The sequence below is a fragment of the Drosophila willistoni genome, assembly GCF_018902025.1.
Source record: "Drosophila willistoni isolate 14030-0811.24 chromosome XL unlocalized genomic scaffold, UCI_dwil_1.1 Seg142, whole genome shotgun sequence".
Lineage (NCBI taxonomy): Eukaryota > Metazoa > Arthropoda > Insecta > Diptera > Drosophilidae > Drosophila > Drosophila willistoni.
Genome location: NW_025814053.1, coordinates 2,170,447 through 2,195,909, shown reverse-complemented (window position 1 = coordinate 2,195,909; position 25,463 = coordinate 2,170,447). Strand labels below are relative to the sequence as shown.

At 35.7% G+C, this 25,463-nt stretch overlaps 2 protein-coding genes across 6 annotated transcripts in view; one reads left to right on the top strand and one right to left on the bottom strand.

Annotated features, from left to right (window-relative positions):
• Nucleotides 1-1,099: 1,099 nt before the first annotated feature.
• Nucleotides 1,100-2,620, top strand: LOC6653043 (galactosylgalactosylxylosylprotein 3-beta-glucuronosyltransferase I). The gene is made up of 2 exons (XM_002075324.4): nucleotides 1,100-1,400; nucleotides 1,459-2,620. Exons 1-2 carry the CDS (start codon nucleotides 1,186-1,188, stop codon nucleotides 2,168-2,170), a joined length of 927 nt encoding a protein of 308 aa, XP_002075360.1. The 5' UTR covers nucleotides 1,100-1,185; the 3' UTR covers nucleotides 2,171-2,620.
• A 2,586-nt stretch (nucleotides 2,621-5,206) lies between these two features.
• The window catches only part of LOC6653042 (fasciclin-2), a 70,739-nt gene continuing 50,482 nt past the window's right edge, over nucleotides 5,207-25,463 (bottom strand). For 2 of the 5 annotated variants that reach the window (XM_023181307.2, XM_023181308.2), the window contains 7 exons: nucleotides 22,216-22,379; nucleotides 16,834-16,958; nucleotides 15,285-16,775; nucleotides 15,029-15,212; nucleotides 7,686-7,887; nucleotides 5,845-5,931; nucleotides 5,207-5,356 (listed from right to left, as the gene is read on the bottom strand). In XM_023181307.2, the coding sequence (XP_023037075.1) occupies nucleotides 5,233-5,356; nucleotides 5,845-5,931; nucleotides 7,686-7,887; nucleotides 15,029-15,212; nucleotides 15,285-16,775; nucleotides 16,834-16,958; nucleotides 22,216-22,379 (2,377 nt within the window). In that variant the 3' untranslated portion in view covers nucleotides 5,207-5,232. Of the gene's footprint in view, nucleotides 5,357-5,844; nucleotides 5,932-7,685; nucleotides 7,888-11,382; nucleotides 11,807-15,028; nucleotides 15,213-15,284; nucleotides 16,776-16,833; nucleotides 16,959-22,215; nucleotides 22,380-25,463 lie in introns of those variants that run through there. The other 3 variants (XM_023181309.2, XM_023181310.2, XM_023181311.2) reach the window with 2 other exon arrangements.

The window sequence follows — 25,463 nt, the reverse complement described above, 5'->3', positions numbered from 1 at the left end:
ATTCAGTTTTCCTACGAGAGATCCACATCCACACAGATGGCGTTCGGCGTCCAACTGGACAAAGCAACTGGCGACACGATAGCCCCTATAAATGACCCCAACACACACTGAGAGAAAAATCATTCAATTGTTTGGAGCAAAGTCATAAATGGTTCCATCGATGCGGTAATAATGTGTGAAAGTCTGGCAGACCAAAGTGTGGATGAAAGATTTAGAAAATTACGGTTTTTTGTTGATTATTTCTGAAATCCAAATTTAACAAAAACTTTTAGAGGTTTGTTTTCATTACATTTTTGAATAGACATATTTAATTGGATAACTTTTTTATCCTTAAACTTGTTTTTTCCTAAAGCTGTAGACCAAAAATCTGAAGTTCTAATTCACCGATTTAGTTAAAAATTAGCATGAATATTCGAATAAGCTTGCACAGAACAGATAATTATAATATTGTAAAAATGAAATAAATATGTCAAAAAACGGCTTGAATTCAAGCTTAAAAACTAGAAGAACACTCCATTAAAGTAATTAATATTAAAAGCCATATTTTAAAAATGATTTGTCTGAATATGTGCATTATTTTGAATAATAATTTTCCATCTGCTATTTAGCTATTGTACTTTAAATGAAATAATTAAAATTTAATTCGTTCGTTTCTAACCTTGATTTAATTTCGCAACACAAAAATAAATTTGTATATTTAGCAAATATATGAACAACAACAAGAAACAGGAACGAATTTGTAAACATTTGATGTGCAAAATTGTTTACTCATTGTGACACATTGGGATGGCAAATTATCAGCTTACCATAGTCTGCACTCTGAATACAAATATACCTATAATTAAACTGAGGGCCATGAAATGTTAATTGTTTTAATATTTTAAACATTTAACTAAAACTTCTGCACTTTGTTCAGTTTGAAAAGATTCACAAGGCTCACGAAGGCTGAAAATGTTCACCATGTGGTAATTTTGTGAATTGCAATTTAAATTTAACGATTCCAACCAACGGCCCTACCAAGCGCCCTCTAGCGGAAAATGTGTGTTTGGTAAACCTACGCGAAATTGAGTGTTGCCAGACAGTTTCATTCTTCGTTTTGTTTGTTTTACTCGAATTGGCCCTGCACCTGTGGCTAAAGTTATAAATAATTTTTATTATTTTATTTACCAAAATCCATGCATCAAGATGACGGAGGTACGCATACGTCCTCGGCAAGTCCTGGTGCTCATCATTGTCTTCATAATTGTGCTAATGATGGTCCATCGGAATGGGAAACGCACCTGCCAGGGGCCAGAATACCTTCAGGCTCTTTATGCCGAGCAACAGGCGGACACGTTGACCAAAATCTATGCCATAACGCCGACATATTCACGCCCAGCCCAGAAGGCTGAACTGACACGGTAAGTGTGAAATGGAGAAGAAAATACATTGATCCAACTAACATACATTCTCTTGCAGCCTATCTCATTTATTTATGTTGGTGCCAAGTCTCCATTGGATCATTGTGGAGGATTCAAATGTCACCACACCCCTGGTCACGAATCTCTTGCATAGAGCGGGCATAGAGAAACGCTCTACCCAATTGAATATCAAGACGCCGCCGGAGTTCAAGCTGCAGGGAAAAGATCCCAATTGGATTAAACCTCGCGGTGTTGAGCAACGTAATCTGGCGCTAACCTGGCTGCGCAGTCATCACGATAACGACCATCATGGGATTGTTTTCTTTATGGACGATGACAATTCCTATTCTGTAGAATTGTTTCTTGAAATGTTAAAAATCCAGCCAGGACGTGTGGGCGTCTGGCCCGTTGGCCTTGTGGGTGGTCTAATGGTGGAAAAACCACTGCTCAATGACGACAAAACGCAAGTGGTTGGATTCAATGCCGCTTGGCGGCCAGAGCGTCCTTTTCCCATTGACATGGCCGCTTTTGCCATTAGCATGGACTTGTTTATTAAAAATCCACAGGCTGTCTTCTCCTACGATGTGCAGCGTGGCTATCAAGAGTCAGAGATTCTACGCCACCTGACCACACGGGAACAACTGCAGCCGTTGGCCAATCAGTGTCGTGATGTTCTGGTCTGGCATACACGGACGGAAAAAACGAAACTCACCTCCGAGGAGGCACTACAACGTCAGGGCAAACGTTCCGATGGCGGCATGGAGGTTTAGATAATTAAGCCAAAAGTCTTTAATGTAAATTAACGAGCGCTCCGCACTTTTACCTATCCTTAACCTATCAATGTACATATGTATGATAAATCTATCCTACTTAAACATAAGCAGGTGAACTGATTAAGTTCGTCTTCCTAGAGATTTTACTATGTGTATTTTGTCAAATGTATGTGAGATTTATATTAATAATTATGTCTACTCAATTCTATATATATATTAAACTAAGCCACTAAGAGTGACACATTCGTGTGTCATCTAAAGGTTGTAAAACATATCAAGCAAATCAATCTTTTATTAAAATCCCAAGCTCTTTGATTGATCTAGGTTCATTCTAAACTGTATAATTCCCATCTATTAATACTCCAAAGTATGTCAAACCCATAAATAATCGAAGTCTATAAGATAATGGATAAACACATGTGAAATAGTACAGTAAATACGATTTTATTTTCCACGTTTTTCATTTTATTAGATATATTTTTCCTTTAGGTTTATATATATAAAAAGCTACCCTTTTACCCCTAACCCAAACAAAATTGGTTTTCTTTTTGCTTTTTTTTTTTGTATTTTTTCCATTTAATTTTCTTTTATGCAAAATTTTGTGTTGGTTTGGTTTTTTGACTTTGCCATATTTTATATGTTGCACTCCAAATTATCTTCTTATTTTTTTGTTTTCTTTTCCATATACACACAATTACATTTATAATTTTGCTTTCTTTCTCTTTCTTATATTCATGTAGCTTTAAAAAAAAAATAATTTCTTTTTAATATTCTTAGGTCTTGGTTTTATAATTTGTATCTTTTGTTTTTGTAGTTTTGTTTTAGGTTCTTTGTTTTCATTTCTCAAGGTATTTTAAGGTAGAAAAAGCTCTGACAAGGCGCTTTACTTAACTGGCAACAGAGGCTACAAAAGCTCTAAGTGAAATCAGGTTAAAAAATGAAATTCGATTTACAAAATTAAAATGCATTTTTATTTTGTTTGTTTCAATGCAATCAATATACATAAACATATATTGTTTTTATATATATTGTTGTGTTGTTGGTTGGAAAAAAAATGTACTTACAGAATAAATTTCATTACATTTTACATACATATATAATATATATTTAATTATGTATATTAAGTGAATAATTTTGTTTTTTATTACTTGTTTTTTGTTTTGCTTAACTTACTTACAATTCTTGTTAATTTTTACAAAAACTAAAAACTCAAAAGAAAAAAAACTTAATCAAAATGAATAAAATAATGTGGATTTTGGCATTTTTCTTTTTTAGAGACTTACAATTATGTATTTAATATTAAAATGTTATTTCCATCGATCTCTTTTGTTTTTGTTTTTCAATTTTGAACTTTAATTTCATACTTGTTGTTTGTCTATATATCAATAGATCCCAGACAAATTGAATAGCCCCTTCATTTGGTGATTTAACATATTTAGATTAGCTATAGATGCTGAATCATCAATCCAGGGTGGATTTTAAGGTGTAGCATGACTGATTCTTGTCCCCCTAAAGTATGCAATATGCAGTCAAAGAATTGTCTTTTGGCAAATCGTAATGAACTTTCTAAATATTCTTTGTTTATTGGCAATTTGTTAGCTAAAGTTTATTGTAAATGTTTATGTATGAATTTCTTTTTTCAAACTTTTGTGGCTTATTCATTTACATCTCTAGAGCTGCCTTCCTTACAGACTTTGAAAGGATTTTGAAGTCAAGTTAATCATTTTGTCTGGGAACTTGCGATGTTTGGAAAACACTTTGAAAACATTTTCTCTGTGTTTGAGTGTTAAAGCAGTGTTTTTCAACAAAGAAAAAAAAACGCTAAGCATTTGTATATTGTAGTAAGTATATTCATTTGTTTAGGCTCTATTTTAGTTTTTGTTTTGTTGTCATAATACCATTATATCTCATAATACACATTGTATGCGTGTGCACACACACACACCTTGAGCATTTGTTCGTTCGGTTTTTGTTTTGTTTTTTAAATTTTAATAATAAATTATTTAAGTATACCAAATAGGAAACGAAAAATAAAAGAAGGAAAGGAAATGAGTTTTTCTCTGACAAGCTCTTCTTTCCCTTTTGTCTAAAAAGTCTTTAGTTCATTGATTTTTGTTTTGTGTGTTTAAGTACCAAATGAAGGATAATGTGCAATATCGGTTGCATTAACCGATATTGATTTCGGTATACCAATACTAGACCAAAATGCAGACGTAAACTTAAGAATAATAACTTAATTATGGCATGTTTTTAAGTTAGTTATACTAGTTATTTAATGATTTTTATTTTGTTTTCATTTAAATGCTAAATAACTGCAATTTTGCGTTTTTAATTTTTGTTTTTTTGTTTTTCGTAAGGCATTACTTTAAGTGAATATACACATATATGTATGTATATATCCGTTTTTATCCTTTAACTTAGGCTAAGAAATTTGTGAAAAATCTGAGGAAAGTAAGGACTAAATCAAGAAAAAGCGATGCAGCGCGAATATATAATAAAAATTTGAACTTAGATAAAGCGATATGGAAACATGAACTTTTTTCTTTCGTATTTGTTGTTGTTAGCTTAATATTATTATATAAACTCTGGTTTACATTGAGTTTCTCGATATCCCTAATGTACGAGTATGTATTTTGTATGTATGTATAATAAGTATTTGTATGTGTATTAGTAAGACATTTAGTTTATAGATCAAGAGCTAACTAAAAGTACACAAGTATAGAAAATTAAAAAAAAAATGAAAAAAAAACATTATATAATCATATTCTCGCTTATAATCGTTTTGCTTTCCCAATAATTTGTATTTTTTGGGGCTTTGGCTTATCGTTTTCGTCATTTGTTCTTGTTCATGTTGTGTTGTTGTTGTGAATAATGATTTTCCCATAGATATATATATATATAAGTATGTATATACTCGTTTTGTTTTTGTAGGTGGCTTTAGGTATTTAGTTAGGTGAGTGAGTAGTTTTTCCTTTTTTCTTTTTTAATAGCGATCTTCCTAGGCGTATGTGTGGGGGTGTGTGTGCGTGTGTATGTGTGTGTGGGTGTGTGTACGTCATTTACACCGCCGAATTTTTGCCTATTATTTCACCACTTCGAGAATGAACAAATCGCCCGTCGAACTCGATTGTTGAATTCTGCTTAATGCTGCCAGTTGGTGTACGAAGCGGCTCCTTTTCATCTCTGCGAAAAGGAAGAGGAAACCAAAACGAAAAGGGTTAATAGATTGAAAATATATTTAATACATCTAATAGTCTACTACTAATAAATGCCAAGGCAAGAAGAAAAAGAAGAAGTTAAAAGACAAATCCAACTCTAAGCGTATGTATTTGCAGATAGTGCAAGGTTTCATCTTCAATCTGCAAATACATACGAGTATATTCAAATAGAACTCATCATAAGAATGAGTATAAGTACTTACCACAACAAGAACGATGCTAATAATAGAATTCTAAAACTAATTGCTACATGATAAAGTGATGACTATGCGTATACTTAATATTCTGAGTATATTTGTATGAAATAAATGAAAGTTGATAGTGATAACTACAAGAAATTAGGAAATAGGAGAAGACAGAATAGGGAGCGGCAAGGCAAGGCAAGGCAAAGCTTAGAGAGAACTCATAAAGAACAAAAGAAGAAAGAAGGATATGCGATTTGGAGGTACGTACAATGGCGATGTCATTGGTGATCCGCCCAGTTTAACTGGCGGCGGCAGTGGTAGCGGTGACGGTGGTGGCTCCTTAACCAGCTGTCCACTGCAATAAGGTAGCGGAAAACGCCAACCATAAAGACTGCTTGGTTAAATTTGGTGGTGGTATTTGTTTTGGTTTTGGTATTGGTTTTTTTTTGGGGGGGGGTATTGTGTTGGATTGGTTGGTTGATACAATACATATTGAGGTTTTTTTTGTGTGTTTTGGATTAGGGAGATTTGAAGAGAGAGTATATAATAGATAGATAATGGATAATGTGGATATAAATGTGGTAATGAGTTCGATATAGGTCTATGGTGAGAGCCAAGTGATGTTTAATGAATGTTTTCAATGAGTAATGTGTGAAATTAAGCGACTAAAAGAAAACATTTTACTGTGCCATCTAGCAGCTGGGCAGGACATGGCAGGTGGCAGGAGTAGCGATTAAATTTACTGAGACCGAACAGTCTAGGCACTTTGTGGCAACTACAAAATGTATCTATTCTATAACAACTGTTTGACTGTCTAGATGAAAGGAGAATTTAGATGAATAGTTGTCAATTTTTAACGAATGTTTTGAAAACTCAAGAGTTGGGTTAAAGTACTACTAAATCCTCATTCAGAATTTACAAAATTTGTGATCTTTCCAGCTTCTTCGATTGCTCTTTCTGATGCAAGTAATCATAAATGATTTTGATTCCTTTTTTTATCAGTTTTATAGTGATAGCTTGACTTTTTGTTATGTGAGCTTTTTCGTGTCTTCTTTTAATCAAATACACCAATAATTTTCTTTCAGATCAATAAAATTTCTTAAAATAGACTAATCAGAATAATTTCTTTTGAAAGGTGTTCTTAGTTGACTCTAAGCTGATCACAAAATGGAAAAAACTTATTCGATAACACTCGTTTACAGTCATTTTGGTTTTCATATTCATTTTTAGGGTAAAAATTCTTAATAAATTCGATCACTTCTTTTAATCAGTTTCGACTCGAATCATTTTCCAGTCAATATTAAGAAAAACTGATCTTAGAAACTATAAACTATTAAATCCAAATCGAAAAAGTCATTAAAAAGGTGAATCAAAAAGACAGTTTATGAACGAAAAAGAAAACATATATGATAAACAAAAACATATATATGACTACCCAACACTAAAATGCGCTTAAAAAATATATATTACGATTTCTCATCGTTACATTAATAATTTAAGAATAATTTTACGTGAAATTGCTAACTTTCTGAAAGGCTAATAACCTAATCTATATACTAAAATCTGCTGCCCATCTGCCAGATGTCTGAGATATATAATTGTAATTAAGCAAATATATGGGGACATTTAAAATTAAATCTAAAGAGTATTTTTTTATGTGTGTCTATGTGTGTGTGTGTGTGTGTGTGTGAAAACATTTTTAATATTGCACTAAACATATTGTTGTGTTTGTTTTATTAAGAGTTTATCTGTCTGTCAGTGTGTGTGTGTGTGTGTGACTGTGTTTGCATGACATTGTGTAGTTCTCTTTAAACGAATATAAAGGAACTCGAATTTCGATTGAATAGCAAAGATTTGGGACGCGCATAGACCCAGTTGTACTCGAAGTCCGGGCGTTGAGAATTTTGGCTTATTGGAAAAATTCGTTTAAATCAGATTTACATAGGTTTTGGTGCGAATTTGAGGAAAAAAAATGGGGTAGAGAAAGAAAGGCCGAATATCACTTATCAGTTTAGTGCAATATTAGATTGTTTTTTGATTTGTTTTGTTTTCAATAGGTATTTGGCTTGTTTTTTTTTTAGATTATCTATTGTTGTTGTTGTGGCTTACCTTCCCAATTTGGCTTCATCGTCGATTTCCGAGGGTGAACGTTTCGCCTTGCGGCACATGGTGGCCATGACGCCCATGTGTACAGTTATGCAGCACAGCAGATCCACAATGAAGAGCAGCAGAAGGACTCCGCCGACGGCAATGCCCACAATGGCGGCGGATGATAGAACTTGACGCTCGGCCACTTGGATGACATCGACTCCTATACCACATCAGCGAAATGTATATATATATATATGGGTAGGAACAACAGGATGATCAATGTGAGAAAAAGAGAGGAAAGCAGAGCGAGAGAGAGAGAGAAAGAGAGAGAGTGGGTGGAAGGATGATGCAGAAAGTGTGTGAGGTAAAATTGGATTAGTAAATTGTCATTAATTGAATTTCATGTACATATATATATATATATATATAGTGTGTATTTTAATGCTAAGTTTTAAATATTTTTTTTGTCTTAATTCAAAGTCCGATCTACTTATACATATAAAGCAGTTCGGACACTGCTTTGGTTTAAGTAACTGCTGCAAAATGCATTGTTTAATGTTATTATTTCCATGTCCTGTGGCTAGAACTCAATGCATTTTGCAGCCCTGGCCAAGGCGAATCTAGGGATGTTTAAATGGGGAAAATTCCATCCCCAATAGTATGCAATATGCATTGTATTGCTTTTAGCGAATTTTTTAACTGACTATTGCATACTTTAGAGGGCAAATCATCACCATTTTACAGTCCCAAGTTCGCCACCGCGTTTCGGCTTTTAAATTCCGATCACCGTATCCAGTTTTTGTTATTTTTTTTTTATTGTATTAACTTAAATTCCTTTACTATCATCTGTTTTTGTTTACTTTTTTTTTTTTTACTGTATTGTATAAACATATTTTACATTTTTGTGTGTGTATTTTCAATAAATAAAAACAAAATAAGAACAAGTGAGAAATGAAACAAAAATGAATAAAAATAAATTATTAAATAAAAATAAATAGCACAAATTTGCACATAAATAAATTTTAAATAAAAGCAATAAATTTTGGAGTTTTGTTTTGTGATTTTTTTTCTTAACATGCAATCTTTAGCAATTTTTGAAGGGGGGAGAAAGAGAGAGAGAGAAAGAGAGAGAGAGAGAGAGAGAGTGATAGTTGGGCTGACATTTAATGCCATAATTAAATTAAATTTAATATTAAGCTGTGTTAGATGAGAAGAATTTTTCAGTTAAAAGCCACAATTAAGCCACAAAATAAACTAAGTTAATAAATAAAAAAAGAAGTCAGATGCCAATATGCAAAATATATATATACATATATATACGTAATGTACATATATATAGATACATATGTGTAATATACAAGCCGAAAGCAACAAAGCAATAAGATTTAGAAACACAAAAGCTAAAGGTTTCTGATTCTGCGATTTTTGTTTCGGTTTTTTTTGTACAATAATTAAGTATACGTAAGAGTGTGTGTTTGAGCCTGTGTGTGTGTGTGCGATTCTTTGTATGTAGTAGTTTTGGAAGCGTTTTTAGTTCTTAAGTAATAAACATTGAAAATTTACATTTTGTGTGAGAAAGAGAGATAGAGAGAGAGAGATAAAGTGAGTGCATGAGTGTTTTTTTTTTTTTTTTGGTTGTTTTGCTTCAGTTGTTTTTGAAACAATTTACTTTTGTTTTTGTACAAATGTTTTAAGGTAATTTTAAAGTTATTCTTACTTAAACTAACTTGAAAATGTTAAAGTAATTAGTAATTGTACTTAAAACTAAGACTAACTAGCGAACCGTAAACCGATTAACCACAAATTGGCAATTGGCCAGTAAGTAGAAACATTGAGACGGGTAATTGACTAATTTTAATTGCCTTTTAAGTTACACAGATATTTGAAACTGATACTCTATATGGTACTTATCGATGCCCTCACCACCCTCCTAAATCCGATGACTGTGTGTGTGTGTTACTTCATTTATGTGGCATATGCAATTTAGTGTCATATTACCTGTAGGTTTCCGTATCCTGTACCTTTGCCCACCCACACATAACCAACCACTCACACACACACTCACACTCACACACACACATACATGCTCATACTTATTTGTTGCTGTTGGTTTCTTTTTATTTACCCAAAATGAAAATAAAAACAATTAATGCCTTACTAGTTAAAAAGTTTTCAATGACACTGACACTTATGCAATTCTATTTATATCTATTTATATACGTATGTATGCGTATGCGTGTGTGTGTATATGTATATGTCGTACATACTCATACATATATATTATTCGGCGCAATTCTCAAGCAAAATCAAATCTAAATGAAATTCGGCGGCTCGATTTGATTTGAATATTTCTCATTATTCGTTTACTAACTATAATTATTTACTATATGCATGTATGTCTGTATGTGTGTGTATATGTATGAATGTATGCATGTATGTGTTGTATATTGTATAGGGTATATAAATGTCTTATTAAACATCCATTTCATTCAATCATATTCCACTTTACTCTATGCACTTTTTCATGTCTATATATATATTTATGTATATATATATATATTTGTATACTTATATTTGGCTAAAAAAAACAAAAAACAATTTCATAGACATTATGAATTATTTTGTGTAAGTATACAGGAAATTTGTCGATCGCTTTTCTTTTTAGTTTTGTTTTTTTTTCTCGCTGGCTAAGTGAAGTTTTAGTAAGTTTTCTTTTTTGGTTTTCTTTTTTCATAAAAATTTCATTTAAGCTTACACCATGTGAAAAAATTCGTAGTTTGGAAATGTGTGTGTGTTTTTTTTTTTGTTGTGGTTATAAATATTATCTTTTTTGTTGTAATTTCTTTATTTATTATATATATGTATATATATATATTACTTAGTTATTTATTGTCCCCTTAACGTATACGAAAACAAACAATTTTTTCAACGGTGGAGATTTTTGATTTTAGGATAAAGAAAAAAAGAAAACAACACGAAAGGATTAAAAACTAAACAACAACAAATTTAAGCTAATATGCATAATTTACACTGTGCAACAGATTAATGCCATGAATCCGATCTATGTAAATATTTTTATAAGAATTTTTCAATGGAAGATTTCATATAGATTTCCAATCTCAGCGACAATTGTGTGTGAAATGTTTGAAATCTATATAATTAGATATCGGTAAAAGTTATTCATGACAAGAATACTTTACATAAACACTCAATTGGAGTGCAGTTGTGTGTTGCATAGTGTTAACAATTGGAATTTTCTTTTTTTGGCAGTGTTTTTTTCAGATTCATGTACCTATGGAAAAGGGGTCGGAAGATATTCTCTTCGGGAAAACGCAGCAAAACTCAATTCTCCTATGAATATCGCTTCACTATATCAGACATTCTTAAGTATATCGTTTAAGACTTTTGTCTACCAACTATTAATTAATACATATATGGAAGTTAACCGGAAAGTATTTGAACCTTGCTTTGCCACGTTAGAGTTTCGGTAGAACCGAATTGCGTAATTCTTTGTATATATATGTAACTTCGATTGAAGATCCGAAGTTGCCTTTTGATTATGTTAGAAAACTAAATAACAAATTAACAAAAGTATATTTTGCTAAATTGGAGTAATAATGTTTTTTTTGTTTTTTTTTTGGTTTTTTTGTTTGTTTTTGGGGTTTTTCCTTTTGGTTTCTTTGCTGATGATACGTTATTATTATTATTTTTTGTTTTTGGCATTTGATCTATGAATACATTTTATATGTGAAATATTTGAATGCATTTTTGTACATTTATTTGGAATATCTTAGCACACAAATAAAGGAGAAAAAAAAAATAGAAATACTAATACAATTACACCCCACCCTAGTGCTATTTATGTTGTTGTTGTTGTTTTTCTTTTTCTGTTTTGGTTGTTAATGAATCATTTATCCTTTCGATTTGCTTGCTATGGCTGCTAAATTGTTGTTAATGTTGCAGTTATCTCTGATTTGTTTACACACAAAAACTGTAAGAGAAAAAGGACAACCAGCAGGATCCTCCGTTGTTCAAGTTGGAGAGCAGGAAAAGGAGCAGCAGCGGTGACGCCAACAGTTGTAGAGCCATTGGAATTCGAAGCATTGTAGAACTGGATAATGTATAGGGATACGGATTGTCTGTGTTTTTTTTGCACGCGTTTTTTGTTTTTTGAGTGTTCAAATTTTAGGATTTTTTTTGGTTTTTTTTTTTTCATTTTTTGGTTTTTGCCCACAGCGTAAAAGAGAGAAAAACAAAGAAAAGTAGTAGAAGAAAAAAGGAAGAAAAGGAAACACACAAAAGAATATTTGTTCTTCATTTGTTAAAGAGAGAGAGAGACAGGGAGAGAGAGAGAGACGACGAGACTAACGGGCTTATTCTGATTATGCCGTTACGCAATGCCGTGCGAAACTTTACAACACTTCCATTTGCAGTCATCATTGAATAAGTAAGACAAGTTTTGGATCCTTAGTAATTCCATTGATTAAATGAGTTATCTTATTGTTTATTAAGTGATCTCACCTCAAAGGACTTGAGAGGCAAATAAGAATGTTCTCTCAAAAATTACGTAACGGCATTACGTAAGGGACGGTGAGAAGAATAATCCCGTAGGTGATTAGGAGAAGACAACGTAGACAGGAATTATTGCACATTTTTGACATATTGTTGTTGTTGTTGTTGTTGTGGTTGGTAAAATGTTTTGATTAGTATCTGGGTTAGTTTGGTTTGGTTTGGTTTCGGTTTCGTTTTCGATATTGGTTCTGCTTAATGTGTGTATGTGTGTGTGTGTCTTTATATGTATGTATGTAAAGGCATGTAAATATATTATATGTAATATGTCGTAAATATGTATGGTATTACTAAAGCTAATTAGGGTAGCCGGTTACTAAAAGTTAGTTTAGATTATAATTTAAGTAGTAGATTAATTTAAGTTAAATAATTAAAAGAGACAACAACAACACACACACACAAGGAAACACAAAATAGAAACAGACAAAGATAAACAAAGAAAAGTCACTACACTACGTAAATATGAGTGAGTGAGACAACAAGTAGTTACTAATAAATACTAATAAAGAACACAAGTACAGTCACAGCAAAACACGCACAAAGAGTAGCAGAGAGAGAAAGAGAGACAGATAGAGAGCAAAAGAGCACGCGAGATAGAAATAGATAGTAAAAAAGAGAGAAAGACGGAGATAGCGCGAGAGATCTCACTAATGCAATAAAAAAGAAATAACATTGATTTTGTAAATTTTTTTATTTCAATTTGGTTTTTATGTTTTCTTTTTTCTTATTTTTTTCATTATCGCTTAATTAAAAGAAAAAAAAGTTGCATATACAAGTTACAAAGAAAAAAAAAATATGAAACTCAAAAAAAGAATAAGGGAAATGGAACAAACAAAAAGAAAATTAAACGATGAATCAATCAATTCAATAAAAATTAAATTATTAATAAAGAAAATATAAGTAGTAGTAGACTGGGCATGATGATAAATTTTAAGTAGATATTATTAAAAACTAAAGTTTACATTTCGTTCATTTTGTTTGATATATAAGTATAAGTCCATATACATATATATGTTTGTATATATATATATATTTAGATATTAAAGTAATTACAATATATCGTTACATGTTTTCATGAATATGCACACACAAAAATATAAAATAAAATTTTACGAATTAAACTAAATTAGATTTAAGAGCAAAAAAAAAATTGTCTTGTGATTATTTTGTCATCATCATCATTGATTTGGTGTTTGTGTGTTTCAGTTACTTTTCAGGGGGAAAATTTGATTCTAATATAGATTCTTGATTCATATCTCTCGTATCTCGTGTTTAATCAACTCACACACGCACACACACACACCCACGCGCCCACACAAACCCTCCACAAACATATCGGAATAAACTAATGAGATTGACCTTAAGGACACAGGCGAATGTGCAAGATACATGTATGAATGTGTGTGGGAGTGTGTCTGTGAGAGGGGGACAACAACACAAGATGTGAATGAGACGCATGAGAGATAAAGACAAGGACAATGCATTTGCAATTCGAGTTACTTTCGATCAATAGATCTCATACATAGGATCTCTAGCGCCATTAAAGAATTCTTTTTTGAAATGATCGCTCAAATCTTTCATGAAATCTCTTTCCACAGTTTTCGAAAATTGAACATAACTAAGTATATATATTGGCAATGTAAAGAGTTCCCTCAATAATCTTGTTTATTGTGCATTGATCGAACTTGTCATGGGCTTCTCTTTGATCCTTATAAATATGAAAAGCTCCTCTATCTTTTAGATTCCAATCTCTACAGGCCTTATGTGAGATATATGAATATATAAACGTTTTTGAGAAATACTTTTGGTAATTCGGTTTTCTCTGTTGGTTTTTCTTTTGTCTCAGTGTTGTTTTTTTCTGGTGATTTTGGTGAGTGAGTTTTATTTTTTGAATTGACTTGCTTGGAATGTACTTAACTATAAGAATATATACGTATTTATGTATATTATTTAGCAAAAAGAAAATTGTTTCTTATTTTCAACTAAACAAAAAAGAACGCCCAAAAGCATGCAGCACAAATAAAAAAGGATTTTGAATTTTTGGCAAAAACAAAAGAGAGAAAAAATTAAGAAACTATAATCATAATTGTGATTATTTTTGCTCCAAAATGTAAATTAAATTGGTGAACTGAAAAATTTTCTTACACTGAGTAATTGGGAGAAAAGAGTTTTCAGATGAAAAGCAAAAGGAAAAACACTACACAAAATGTATGCAAAAAATGTATGATAGTTCATTTTAATTTTTCTTTTAAATATATATATAAATATTTATATATATATATATATATATATATTATATATGTTGGGCTATAAAACAGTAAGACGATATATATCTTGTTATATGTATACACACACACATGATGTGATGTATTTGCAAATAAAAGAGAGAGAGAGAGAGAGAGATAGATAAATAGAACTGATTCTATATGTATGATAAGTAAATCGAATCGCATCGAATCGATCAATCGATTGCAGGATATTTGTTTCTTTTTGATTGTCGTGAAAATGGATTTGATTTGATTGGTTTGATTGATTTGATTGGATTTGATTTGATTGGTTGTGGTATGTGTTTGTTTTGTTTTTTTAGACTAACATCGAGGTGGCTAGGACACTAAGTAATGTTATGCTTATTGTTGTGGCCAGCGTTGTGATGGTTGTAATTGTTGATGTTGTAATTGTTGATGTTGTTGTTGTTGTAGTTGTGAGATGTTTGTGTAGCGAACTGACGCCGGAATTGAAGCCGGCCGAGTACAGCAATGTGCCAAGATTATTATTAGCAGAATCAGACTCACCTCGTGTCGTCTTCATAATAATAGAAGCTGGCGACGAATAGCCAATGGCATTGTGTGCCTTCAGCTCGATGCGATAATAGGTATTGCCATTCAAATTGGTCATCTCGTATGATGTCGTCTCCACCACATCGACAGTGTGGCAACGATTCTCCAATTCGGTCCAAGTGCCAGCCATTTTGTTGCCCTATGATATGATGCAAAGATTAAGTTGGTCTTACTTCTTGAGCCTGATCATGAGAATCAAATGTCTACTTACCGGACAGTATTTGATCTGGTAGCTATCGATTGGTTCACCATTATCGGCCGGCACTCCCCAGCGCAGCTCGAAATGATCGGAATAGGCTGAGACAACCACGGGTTCCTCCTTGTCGTTCTGGACAGGGCTGTGCAATGGCTTTGGCTCCTCGGGGGCCGATCGACGCGGCGTCGACTGTTGCTGATTGACACCCCAATTTCCGAGTCCCACTTGATTGCGCGCAGCGAAACGGAAGCTATACAAGGTTTGTGGCCGCAGTCCTTCCACAATGTACGGTGAGTCCGGCGACCAGCTGCGATTCAAGGCCGTCGACCAATCCGGATTCAAAGCCTCTTTGTATTGCACACTGAACGCCAAAATGGGCAGACCCAATTCAGTTGGCGGTCCTCGAATGTCCCAGGTGATGGTCGTGGCTGTCAATTGGCGGGGAACTGCTGCCGAAACAAAGTCGGGAACGCGAGCCTCCTTCAGCTGCATATCGTGCTCGGCAAAGCCATGGATGTTCGTCGCAATGCACTTGTAGGCCGAGTAATATTGCCGTGTCACGGGATGCACAATGAGATCGCTGCGTGGGCCAGTGCCAACAATTTGTAGATTCGTATCATACAGATCCTTGATGTTGCGTCCATTCCAGCGCCATTCGATGGTGGCGTTCGGTATGCCCATGGCCAGACAACTCAAGTTCGCCTTGCGCTGCTCCCAGCTGAATACGGGCGGCAGCTCCTTCATGTGGGTAAAGTCGGGGGCAAACTGCACTGTGATGTGTCCCGTCTTGTAGGCAGTGTCTCCCTTATTCCGGGCAATGCACTGGTACAGGCCGTCGTCTGATCGCTGGGAGCGGGCAATGCGCAAGGTGCCGGAACTCTCGCCACGCTCCTCATTGTAATAGGTCTCCAGGACAATGCGATCGTCGTCGTCTTGGATGCCGGGTGCATACTCCTCTTCGGTGCCCCAACGACGGAATGTAATGGCCGGGGCCGGACGACCCTTCGAACGGCAGGTGATGGCAACTTCCTTCTTACTCTCTCCCGTCACATTGTACAGTTCATAGATAGACGGACGCACCAGGACATTCAGCTTGGTCTTCTGATCAACCACACCGGCGGCATTCTTGGCTATGCACGTGTAGGTACCATAATCATCCTGGCTCACCGAGTTCACTGTCAGCAGACCCGTCTGCGGGTTCACTTGGAAACGATCGGCTGTGGCTACATTCTGTTGGGCGGCATCCTTAATCCAGCTTATCTCCGGCACTGGCTTACCGGTGGCAGTGCAATTGGCTGCAAATGGTTTACCCTCCACGGCCTCCAAGGTGGTTGGCAAGTGTGTGATCACCGGACTGATGTAGACCTCTACGCGAATGGTGCGTTCCAGCAGTTCACCCGTCTCGATGACAGCGGCACGGCAAGTGTAGATGCCATCGTCCGTTTCCTGGACATCGCGAATGAGTAGACCATGAGTCTGCACCACGTATTTGTCTCCAGTGCGGATCTGTGGCATATCGGATGGGTTAGAGTTATGTGTGTGAGTAGGAAGAAACTGTACTTACCGGATCGCCATTGCGTAACCAATCGATTGTTGGATTGGGATCAGCCTTAACTTCACACTTGACAACATAGTCCTCACCTAGGATGGGGTATTGGTTCTCGGGTGCATTTGTCCAGGTAATGGCAACTGCAAAATAGAACGGACAATGAGAAAAAACAGTGACAACATTCCGGACGAGTAGACAACAATTCAAGCGCATAACTTGGACATTAAATATCTCCCGTTGAAACCTTTAACGAGGCGTTACCCAATGGCCAGTTAGCCAGTGGGTTCCGAGTCGGCATGCCAACAAATCTCAGACATACATATACATTGATGTAGCTTCATGGCATAGAAAAATGGGGTAGAATAAAAATTGCAAAACTGAAAATTCCTAAATCAAATACTTGCACACACACACACACAGACAGACAAATACAAATACAAATAGGAATACAAATAGAAATACAAATACAAATATATAAACAGCATCCAACAGATGCTGAGCCAGGCCAGTTGGATGTAGCCAAAGCCGAAACCGGACATGGAACACAAGCAGTTGGCCAAGTAAGCAGGGAAATCAAGGCAAAAGACGTTTAACTGAAAAGTTGCAAAATGAATGGACAAGAAGTTTGCCTTTGACTTTGTTTTCGGACAAGTTAATTAATTAGCATTATTTTTGGCTAACCAAGTAAACTCATAACTTAATAAGTGTCCAAAGTATCCATAACTTAATAAATCCAAAATGCAATTGTCCTTAATGTACGTAATATGTGGGTCCTTAGTCCTTAAGGTGTTAATTGCTCGATGGAAATATAATAAATAACTTTATCCTTGCCCCACGTCTCTCTGGGACTCAAATGATTTGAAGGCGATCGAATATGGTTAGAACCGGAAATTGTTTAACGGGCGTTTAAGGCGTGGCCATGTGTGCATGTGTGTGTGGAGTTCAAATATTTGCAGTTTATTTATAAATCAGTGTAATAACAAGCCATCTGTTTGTCTGTCTGCATGTTGACTATCGAATCTTTTGAGCCAAAATGCTTGATGTCCGACATTTTGGTTTGCCCAAAGCATATAGAGAGGGCGAAAGGAAAAAAAAGAAACAGGAGAGTAGAAAGGACTCAACCAACTCTGCTTCGTGTATAGAAGCTGTTGTACCCTGTGAGAAACTGTTGGGTAGTAGTTGGACTTTTCAGATTTATGACCAAAATATTCAAGTTTAAAAATAAATATACCCGCATTTACCATTTCGAATGGATGGATGAAATAAAAAAGAAAAAAAAAGGAGAAAAAAAATGGAAAGTTTGTATGAAAACATTTTCTATTTTCAATTTTATTGGCAGTGTATGTCTTGCCTTGTATTGCCCCTTCTGACTTATCCTGTGTAGCCCCCTATCTGTCTCCCTCTATCTTTTGCCCGCTTTCGTATGCTATAAAATAAATAAAAGTTGCTGCTGCTGTCATTTCTCCTTCTATCGTTTTTTTTCCCTTACTCTTTGCCTTATTTTTCAGTTGAGCCAAAAGCTCACAATGTGCAATGTTGTTGTTGTTGTTGTTGTTGTTGTTATTGTTATTGTTATTGTTGTAGTAGTTGTTGTTCTTGTTGTTGTTCTTGTTGTTGTTCTTGTTGTTGTTGTTGTTGTTGCTGCATTGTCGTAGCGTGTGAGATTTTGTTGTTCAAACACTAGCCGCTGCTTTTCTTTTCGGTTTTTCCCTGTGACGTCTGATGGGCAGCAACACCAACACCAACAACAAAAGCACACACACACACACACACACAAAGGATAAAAATATAGGAAAAAAAACGATGAACTAGTTTACGATTTCATTATTAGTTTGAACAAGGACACAACCGAAGCTGGTCAGGAACGCCTGGATACTCGGAAATACTTGCTCCAAAAATGTATATACATACAGATACATATATATATATATATATATATATATACGGGAGTAAAAAAAAGAAAGACAAAAACGACATCACTAACAACTTATTGAAAAACTTGTTTCGGGGATGCTGCTGCTGCTGCAAACCGAAAACAGAGAAAAAGTTATTAAAAAAGCAGCATCGGCAGAGCATGGAAAAGCATCAGAGCAGTTCCTTGCCCCTAGATAGACGATGACGCTGCTCATGATGCTTGATTGCACTGAAAGGATAGCCTGAAGGGACGAAAACAACAAATTAAAGTTTCCACTCTGTGGGAGGGGCAATGATCTATTTGGATTTCTTGTCGATCTGCCATCAAAATATAAAACAAACTCAATGATAACTTGTCGTTTTAATTATTCTATATACCCAAAAGAATTTTCTAAGATTTCACATTCGTTTCAATGGCTTTGCAACTAAAACACGCCAATGTACACGAACAAATGGTTGTTTATTCATAATTAATATGGATTTTGTTTGCTTTTTGTGTCTCTGTGTCTCGGTGATTTTGCCACTTAAGGCTATGCATTGGACTTTGTGTGTAACACAAAAAGCTTCAATTAGCATTAATTATTCGAATTAGTTGGCCAAAAGAAATGCCTGTGTATTGTGCATACATATTTAGTTTATTTTGTGATGAAAATATTTTAGGAATATCATTTATTTATATTCACATTTGGCATGCGGCAATGGCCATTCAACAATCGGAATTTTGCACTAATTTGGTCTAATGTCTTTAATGAATGTTCACATTTAATAGACAAGAACACAAGGACCAAGCGCAAGGACCACTTGGGCAATAAGGGCGTGTTGGCACGGATCGGTTTACTCCTGCCGCTGGCCAAAAGGACTTTAAGAGCTTTCAACAAGGCAAACGAATGCAGGCAACCAACCGGATGTTTGTTTTCAGCATATGCATTTATTAAAAGCATAAATATTGAAATATTAAGCTGTAACTGGCACAAACAACAACGACATGTAAGTAAACCACTGGTAGACAGACAGACAGACAGCAGTAGTAGTAGTAGTAGTAGTAGATACACAGATATACAGTGCTTCATTGACGTCTTCGCACAAAGCTATGTTAATTGATTGACTGAATTAAATGTTGATTATCGCAGCACCTCATTTATTTCACATCAACTCAATTGTCGAATCTTGTCTCTTGTTGATAGTGATCTTTCGGTACAGCAATTATATTCTGATGCCTGTACAAAAACTTTATTGCTTGACTGTGCAGATATTTATACATTGTAAATATCCCCCAAACAGTTCATAAGTGTTTGGTTTTGTTGCAAAAGTAAATCCTTGCAATTCGACTACAACTCTTACCTCCTCGTCTCAGTCTTTCCTCATTCCTGGATCTGGCAACAGTTCTCCTCTGCTTATTTGCTTAACTAAATGCAACTTGTGTAAGTTTGTCAACGTTGAAACAACTTAGTTGTTGTTGGTGTTCTTGCGGGTTGGTTAGGTTCCACTGAACTAGGAAAGGAAGACTGAGACGGAGGATGGAGGAGGCGTAACGGCATTGGTGTTGATAACGAACTACTACTATATTATGTGTTCGGGGTTTTGTGTGTTGTTGAAAGTTCGGTCAGTTTGGTTTTTGTGGTGCAAAAGAGACCCTGAAGACGAGGTATGCGATCCAACTAATCGCTGTAATCAATTCTATTGATTGGAAAGGTTTCGTTTCGTTTGTTTCTGCTTTAAAAAGGATTGCCCAACACTGGCCGTAAGAACTAATTAGCTTAATGTCAATAGTTGCATTGTCCAACACTGTGATTGAAATCATAACCCCAATGAGTTTTTATTCCTCACTGGCAGTAACATGCCGGGGGGGCTGGTCGACCTATTGTCTTCTAGTCGATACGGATTTCGTGCTCGACCTGTTTAAAAAAATTTAACCAAACCAAGTCAAACAAAGGTAAAGGACCTGGTAGACTTATCGGGCTTGATCTCTCCATTTCCCCTTTCATTCACCGTATGAAATTCGCACTTTGTCCTCATATCAGGCACAAAATTGTAAAGCAGCAAAATATTTGATTTCAATTGAATGTCTCTCAATGGAGTTTACTTTGGTGTCCAGCAGGCCGAGGCCGGCCCCAGTGCCGAGGCCGAGTTACCACTTGTCCAAGTTCCTGGCTGTTTGCACACTAGCACAGGCAAGCAATGGACAGAGAGCCATGAACAAAAAGAGGAATAGGATCAGGTACAAGTACATATGTGTGTAGGAGCAGAAGCAGCATAGTTGTTAGCGGATACGTGTGCACGCCAATAGACGGCAGGACCAACAACGAGTGAGTCCAATGAGTGTGTGCAGGGGAGTTCCAACTTTAAATTGCTTAGAAAAATCAATCTCGTAAAAGTTTTTCCTGCCCCAGCCAAGTCTCTCTAGTCGGGCGCCACTTCTGTGGACTTGGACCACACAGCTCGAAACAGCAAAGTCAACGAGCCAGCTAAGTGTGTGTGTGTGTGTGTGTGTGTGTGTGTGTGTGTGTGTGTGTGTGTGTGTGTGTGTGTGTGTGTGTGTGTGTGTGTATGGTGTGCCTGCTGCCTATTGAGCAACGTGCTCTTAATATCCTTTTGCTTTGTGTATGGCGCATCAATTTTGTGTTTATATATGTTTACAATACTCTCCTTCTCATACAAATATACTCGAAATGCATCTCAAGAGCAGTGAGCACTTGAGAAATGCGAATGGACCGAATAAATCATTTTTCTACAATTTTTATTACTTAGTTTAAAAGAAAATTTGAAATTACAGTTCCCAAAAGTATGCTAAGTTTAGGACAGATTCTACAATTTCTCAATCCACTCCTAAAACCTGGTGATCCAGAGTCCTATCGGCCTTCCTGTCCTTATTATCCGAAACGTCTACTCGACAAAAGGACACAAAAGGACAGCTGGAGTCCTATAGGGTAGCATCACTGCTCTGATGTATTTTATAACAGATCTACCCTGCTCAAGTGTGCTTCATTTGGAGGATTCTAAGAAAGTCACACTGAAGACATTGCAACACGTGTTCGTTACAATGTCGAGGAGCACATTGAAAGGCTTTTATTAGCAGGTGCAGTGATCAACTGCTTGGACACAGTAGCACACTCGAGGGACAGTCCATTGCCCCGAGCAAAAGATAATGTCCCCGTCTTAATTTGAAAACAATTGGTAGCTCTTATGCTCTTAGCGTGAAGTTTAGTCCCTCCATTAGTAAGCTTCTTGCTTTGCTAAGGCCTTTAAAAATATACTTAACCTCCCAAAAGTATGCAAGGTATTACCATCATTATGATTCTAATGGAGTTTTACTCTGGTTGTTGATTCTGAATGAACACTGAATCTGGACCTAACTGGATCTACCCATTCAATTCCTCACGGTTGGACACAGTTTCTCTAGACTGTGCAACAGCAGCTGTTGGCGGTGCTTAGAAATAATAATACAATATATACATATGTATATGAATAATTTTTGAAACTTACCATAAGTTTTAATTGTAACGCTTGTCTCGAGTATTTCGGTATTTGCATACGATGCTGTACAATAATATTTGCCACCCATTTCCACCGACAATGAGGTAATCATTAAAGCTAAACTTTCGCCGGGCAAAGTCTCCGTGTACATTGGTGGTTGGTTCCGTCCCGTTCTAAATACATTTTTGGCCAAAATAAACCAGAATGTGTAAGAAAGAGAGAGAGAGAGAGAGAGCAGGAGAAGGGTAAGGGTAAGCGAATGCATTAGTAACTTGGTACGTGTTTTTGTTGCTATAATTATAATGTTTATAATAATTGTTATGAGCATTGTCGCTGTTAGTAAGTAAGTATGTATCTATGTATGTATTTGTATATGTTTATATGTGTGTATGTGTGTGTGGGTGTGTATACAAGTGTTTGTTGCTTTGCTTATTTGCATCTAAATTTTACTTTTCCTTCTATTCTTCTTCTACGCACATTCCTTGCCGTGAAATTTACCATAACAATTACAGAAAATTAAAAAGGAAATTGCATTTGCATTCAGGGTTTTCCTTTCATTCGATGGTGGTAATGCTGGTAATGTTGGTGGTGGTGGTGGTTGGGTGGTGTTGGCTGGTGGGTGGGTACTTTAAGGGTAAAGATGAGGTCATCATCATCTTGAGATGGCATCAGCTGATAAATAAATTTGCTTTGAATAATTCGCAACTTTTTAATTCGAGTTACACAAACACGCACAAAATATTCGCAAGAGAAGATAAAACAAGAAAACACAAAGAAAAGACGAAACATTGCCCCAACATCGGAGTAGTACAACAAACACTTACTAATTAATTAAAAAACTTTCTCTGTTGATCGTCCAAAAACGAACATCGAACAACGAGCAGTAACGGAAAAAAGGAGCAGAAATATGGAAAACTAATTATGCATAGCGGTTACGATTATGATTTCAGTTGTTGGTCCGTCCGTGTGAGAGAGGCGCACGAAAACCCAAAATAGAAACAAAAACGAGCCAACAAAATGGAAAACTTTCCACAAATGAACAGTTGTTTTATTTTTCCCCATTTTTTTGGCTCCCTTTTTTCTCTCTGCGTTTCGTTTTCGCTTATTTTGGGAAATACCAAACTTGTCCAGCTGGTGGTTACGGCAAAAACCGGCGGAGGCAACGAAGGGTTGGGCGTGGTGGGGGGGACGATTGGCAGGATTTGGTAACAGGATAAGGCAATGCCTTGGCATATTTTCAGCGTAGTTTGCCGCTGTCGTTGTTGATTTCAATTTTCCTGTCGTCTCTGCTTTTCGTCTACCTTACTTATGACAAGTAGATCTACTTTTGGCCAAATGTTTGTCACGATCAAAAGAACTAATTTTAAGAAGTTGGAAGAGCGTATTATTAGATAGTCTAGCAAAAAACATTAGATCTCAAAATATAATAATGAGGTAACTATCTTTATATTATGATTGAAATGAAAATCCGTGATGAGCACAGGATATTCTACAATTTGTTAATTTGACTTTTCACTACAATATAAATGTCTACTGAAGAGATGAAAGAAAAGGCACCAAATTCGACCACAGCTTTTATACTAACTTAAAATTTTATGATACGTTCCCTTGTATGATCCTGAAACAAAGCGTTTTAACAATTTTTGGTCTGTACTTTTTATGCCAAAGTCGGTTATTGAATTTTATCAATAATTTTCAAAGCATTCAGGATTAAGGATGTTTTATAGTATTTAGTTTTTGTATAACATTTGAACTGGGACGTCTAAATAATTAGTATAGCTCTCGGTTCTTGCTTTAATTAATGAATTTTAGTTCCTGGAACTAACCACAAGAGTGAATCACTGCCCGATTTGGGTAAATTGTGAATTCTTATGGTTCGTTTCGTTGCTTTCGATCGAAAGGAACAAATCCTGGTTACTATCTAGATGAGATTTGGACAGAATTCTCTCTTCCCTTTGATTATAGAGTATAGAAACATTGGCTTTGCTGAAAATGGGGGAGCGTTGCTCGAGTTTTTGTTTGTCTCTTGCCAACTTTTGTTTTTACGATTGTAATTGGTTTTGTATATTGAAAGTGTACGTGTGTGGGCGTGTGGTTGTGGGTGTGTGTGTGTGTGTGTGTGTCTCTGACGGTGTGTGCGCAACCTGCGTTCGATTTGTTGCCAAAAAAATACATACCAAAAAATAAAATGCAAAAACGTTGCCTCTGTTTATTTGCTTGGCGCATACACACGCACACACACAGAGAGAGTGAGATAGAGGGAAAGAGAAAGGGAAGGGAAATGTGATAGGAGCAGGAGGTAAAACCCATGCGAATAGAAAACTCTCCAAAAATTATGCTAACAAAAGCTGTCGACGAGAGAAATACGACCACGTCGAGCCAGCCAGCCAGAAAGAATGAAGACATTGTGCAAGGGCAACAAAAACAAATTCCAAAAAAATAAAAAAGAACCCACACACACAGAAAAATCTGGGAGAAAAAAATTCGCTGCATATTTGCGTTGGATTTTTAATATTGCGCCAAACGGCGTGCATCTAAAAAATAAGAAAAAACACATGAAAAGGGAAGGACGCCAAAGTAAGTAAGCAGAAGAACATAGCCTGGGAGGATCAGAGGAGGGAGGAGCAGAAGCCGCTGATGAAGAGGAAGAAAACCCCGTTACGCATACGTAAAAATCAAATTTTTGATTGTCTCTTGGGTACAATACGTTGATGTTGTCCTTGGCTTTAGTTCTCCCCCAACCCCCTTGGGGTATGCTATGGAATTTTTATACTTTTTTTCTCCATTTTATTGCATTTTCCCTATTTGTGTCGCGTTATTTGCGCTGCCGCCGTTGCCTTCGCTGCTCCTGATGATGACGCCTGATGCTTTTGCTGTTGTTGTTGTTGTTGTTGTTGTTATTGAATACGCAATGAGCTGAGTCTAAGGAGTAGGCCAACTCGCGTCATATGGTGGTAGAAGAAGAATGTTTTCAGTCACTCGAAGGCAAGCCAAATATTGTCAAAGCCGACAAAAGATAACAAACAACTGGCAATCCATTTGTAAAAGATAATATAGTCACGAGAGCCAAACTCGTAGCAACAATTTGAAGGTATTTGAATGGCAAAAACCAAAACGACCCAAAAGAACCGATTCAAAGTTGGAAAACAACTAAATTCATAATAGTGAGACGAAGTTAGTATAACCTGGGCAATGAATTTCTCGATCAATCACAGTTGAAGGCGATATATTTTAAACTAAACTTGATTAATAGATTA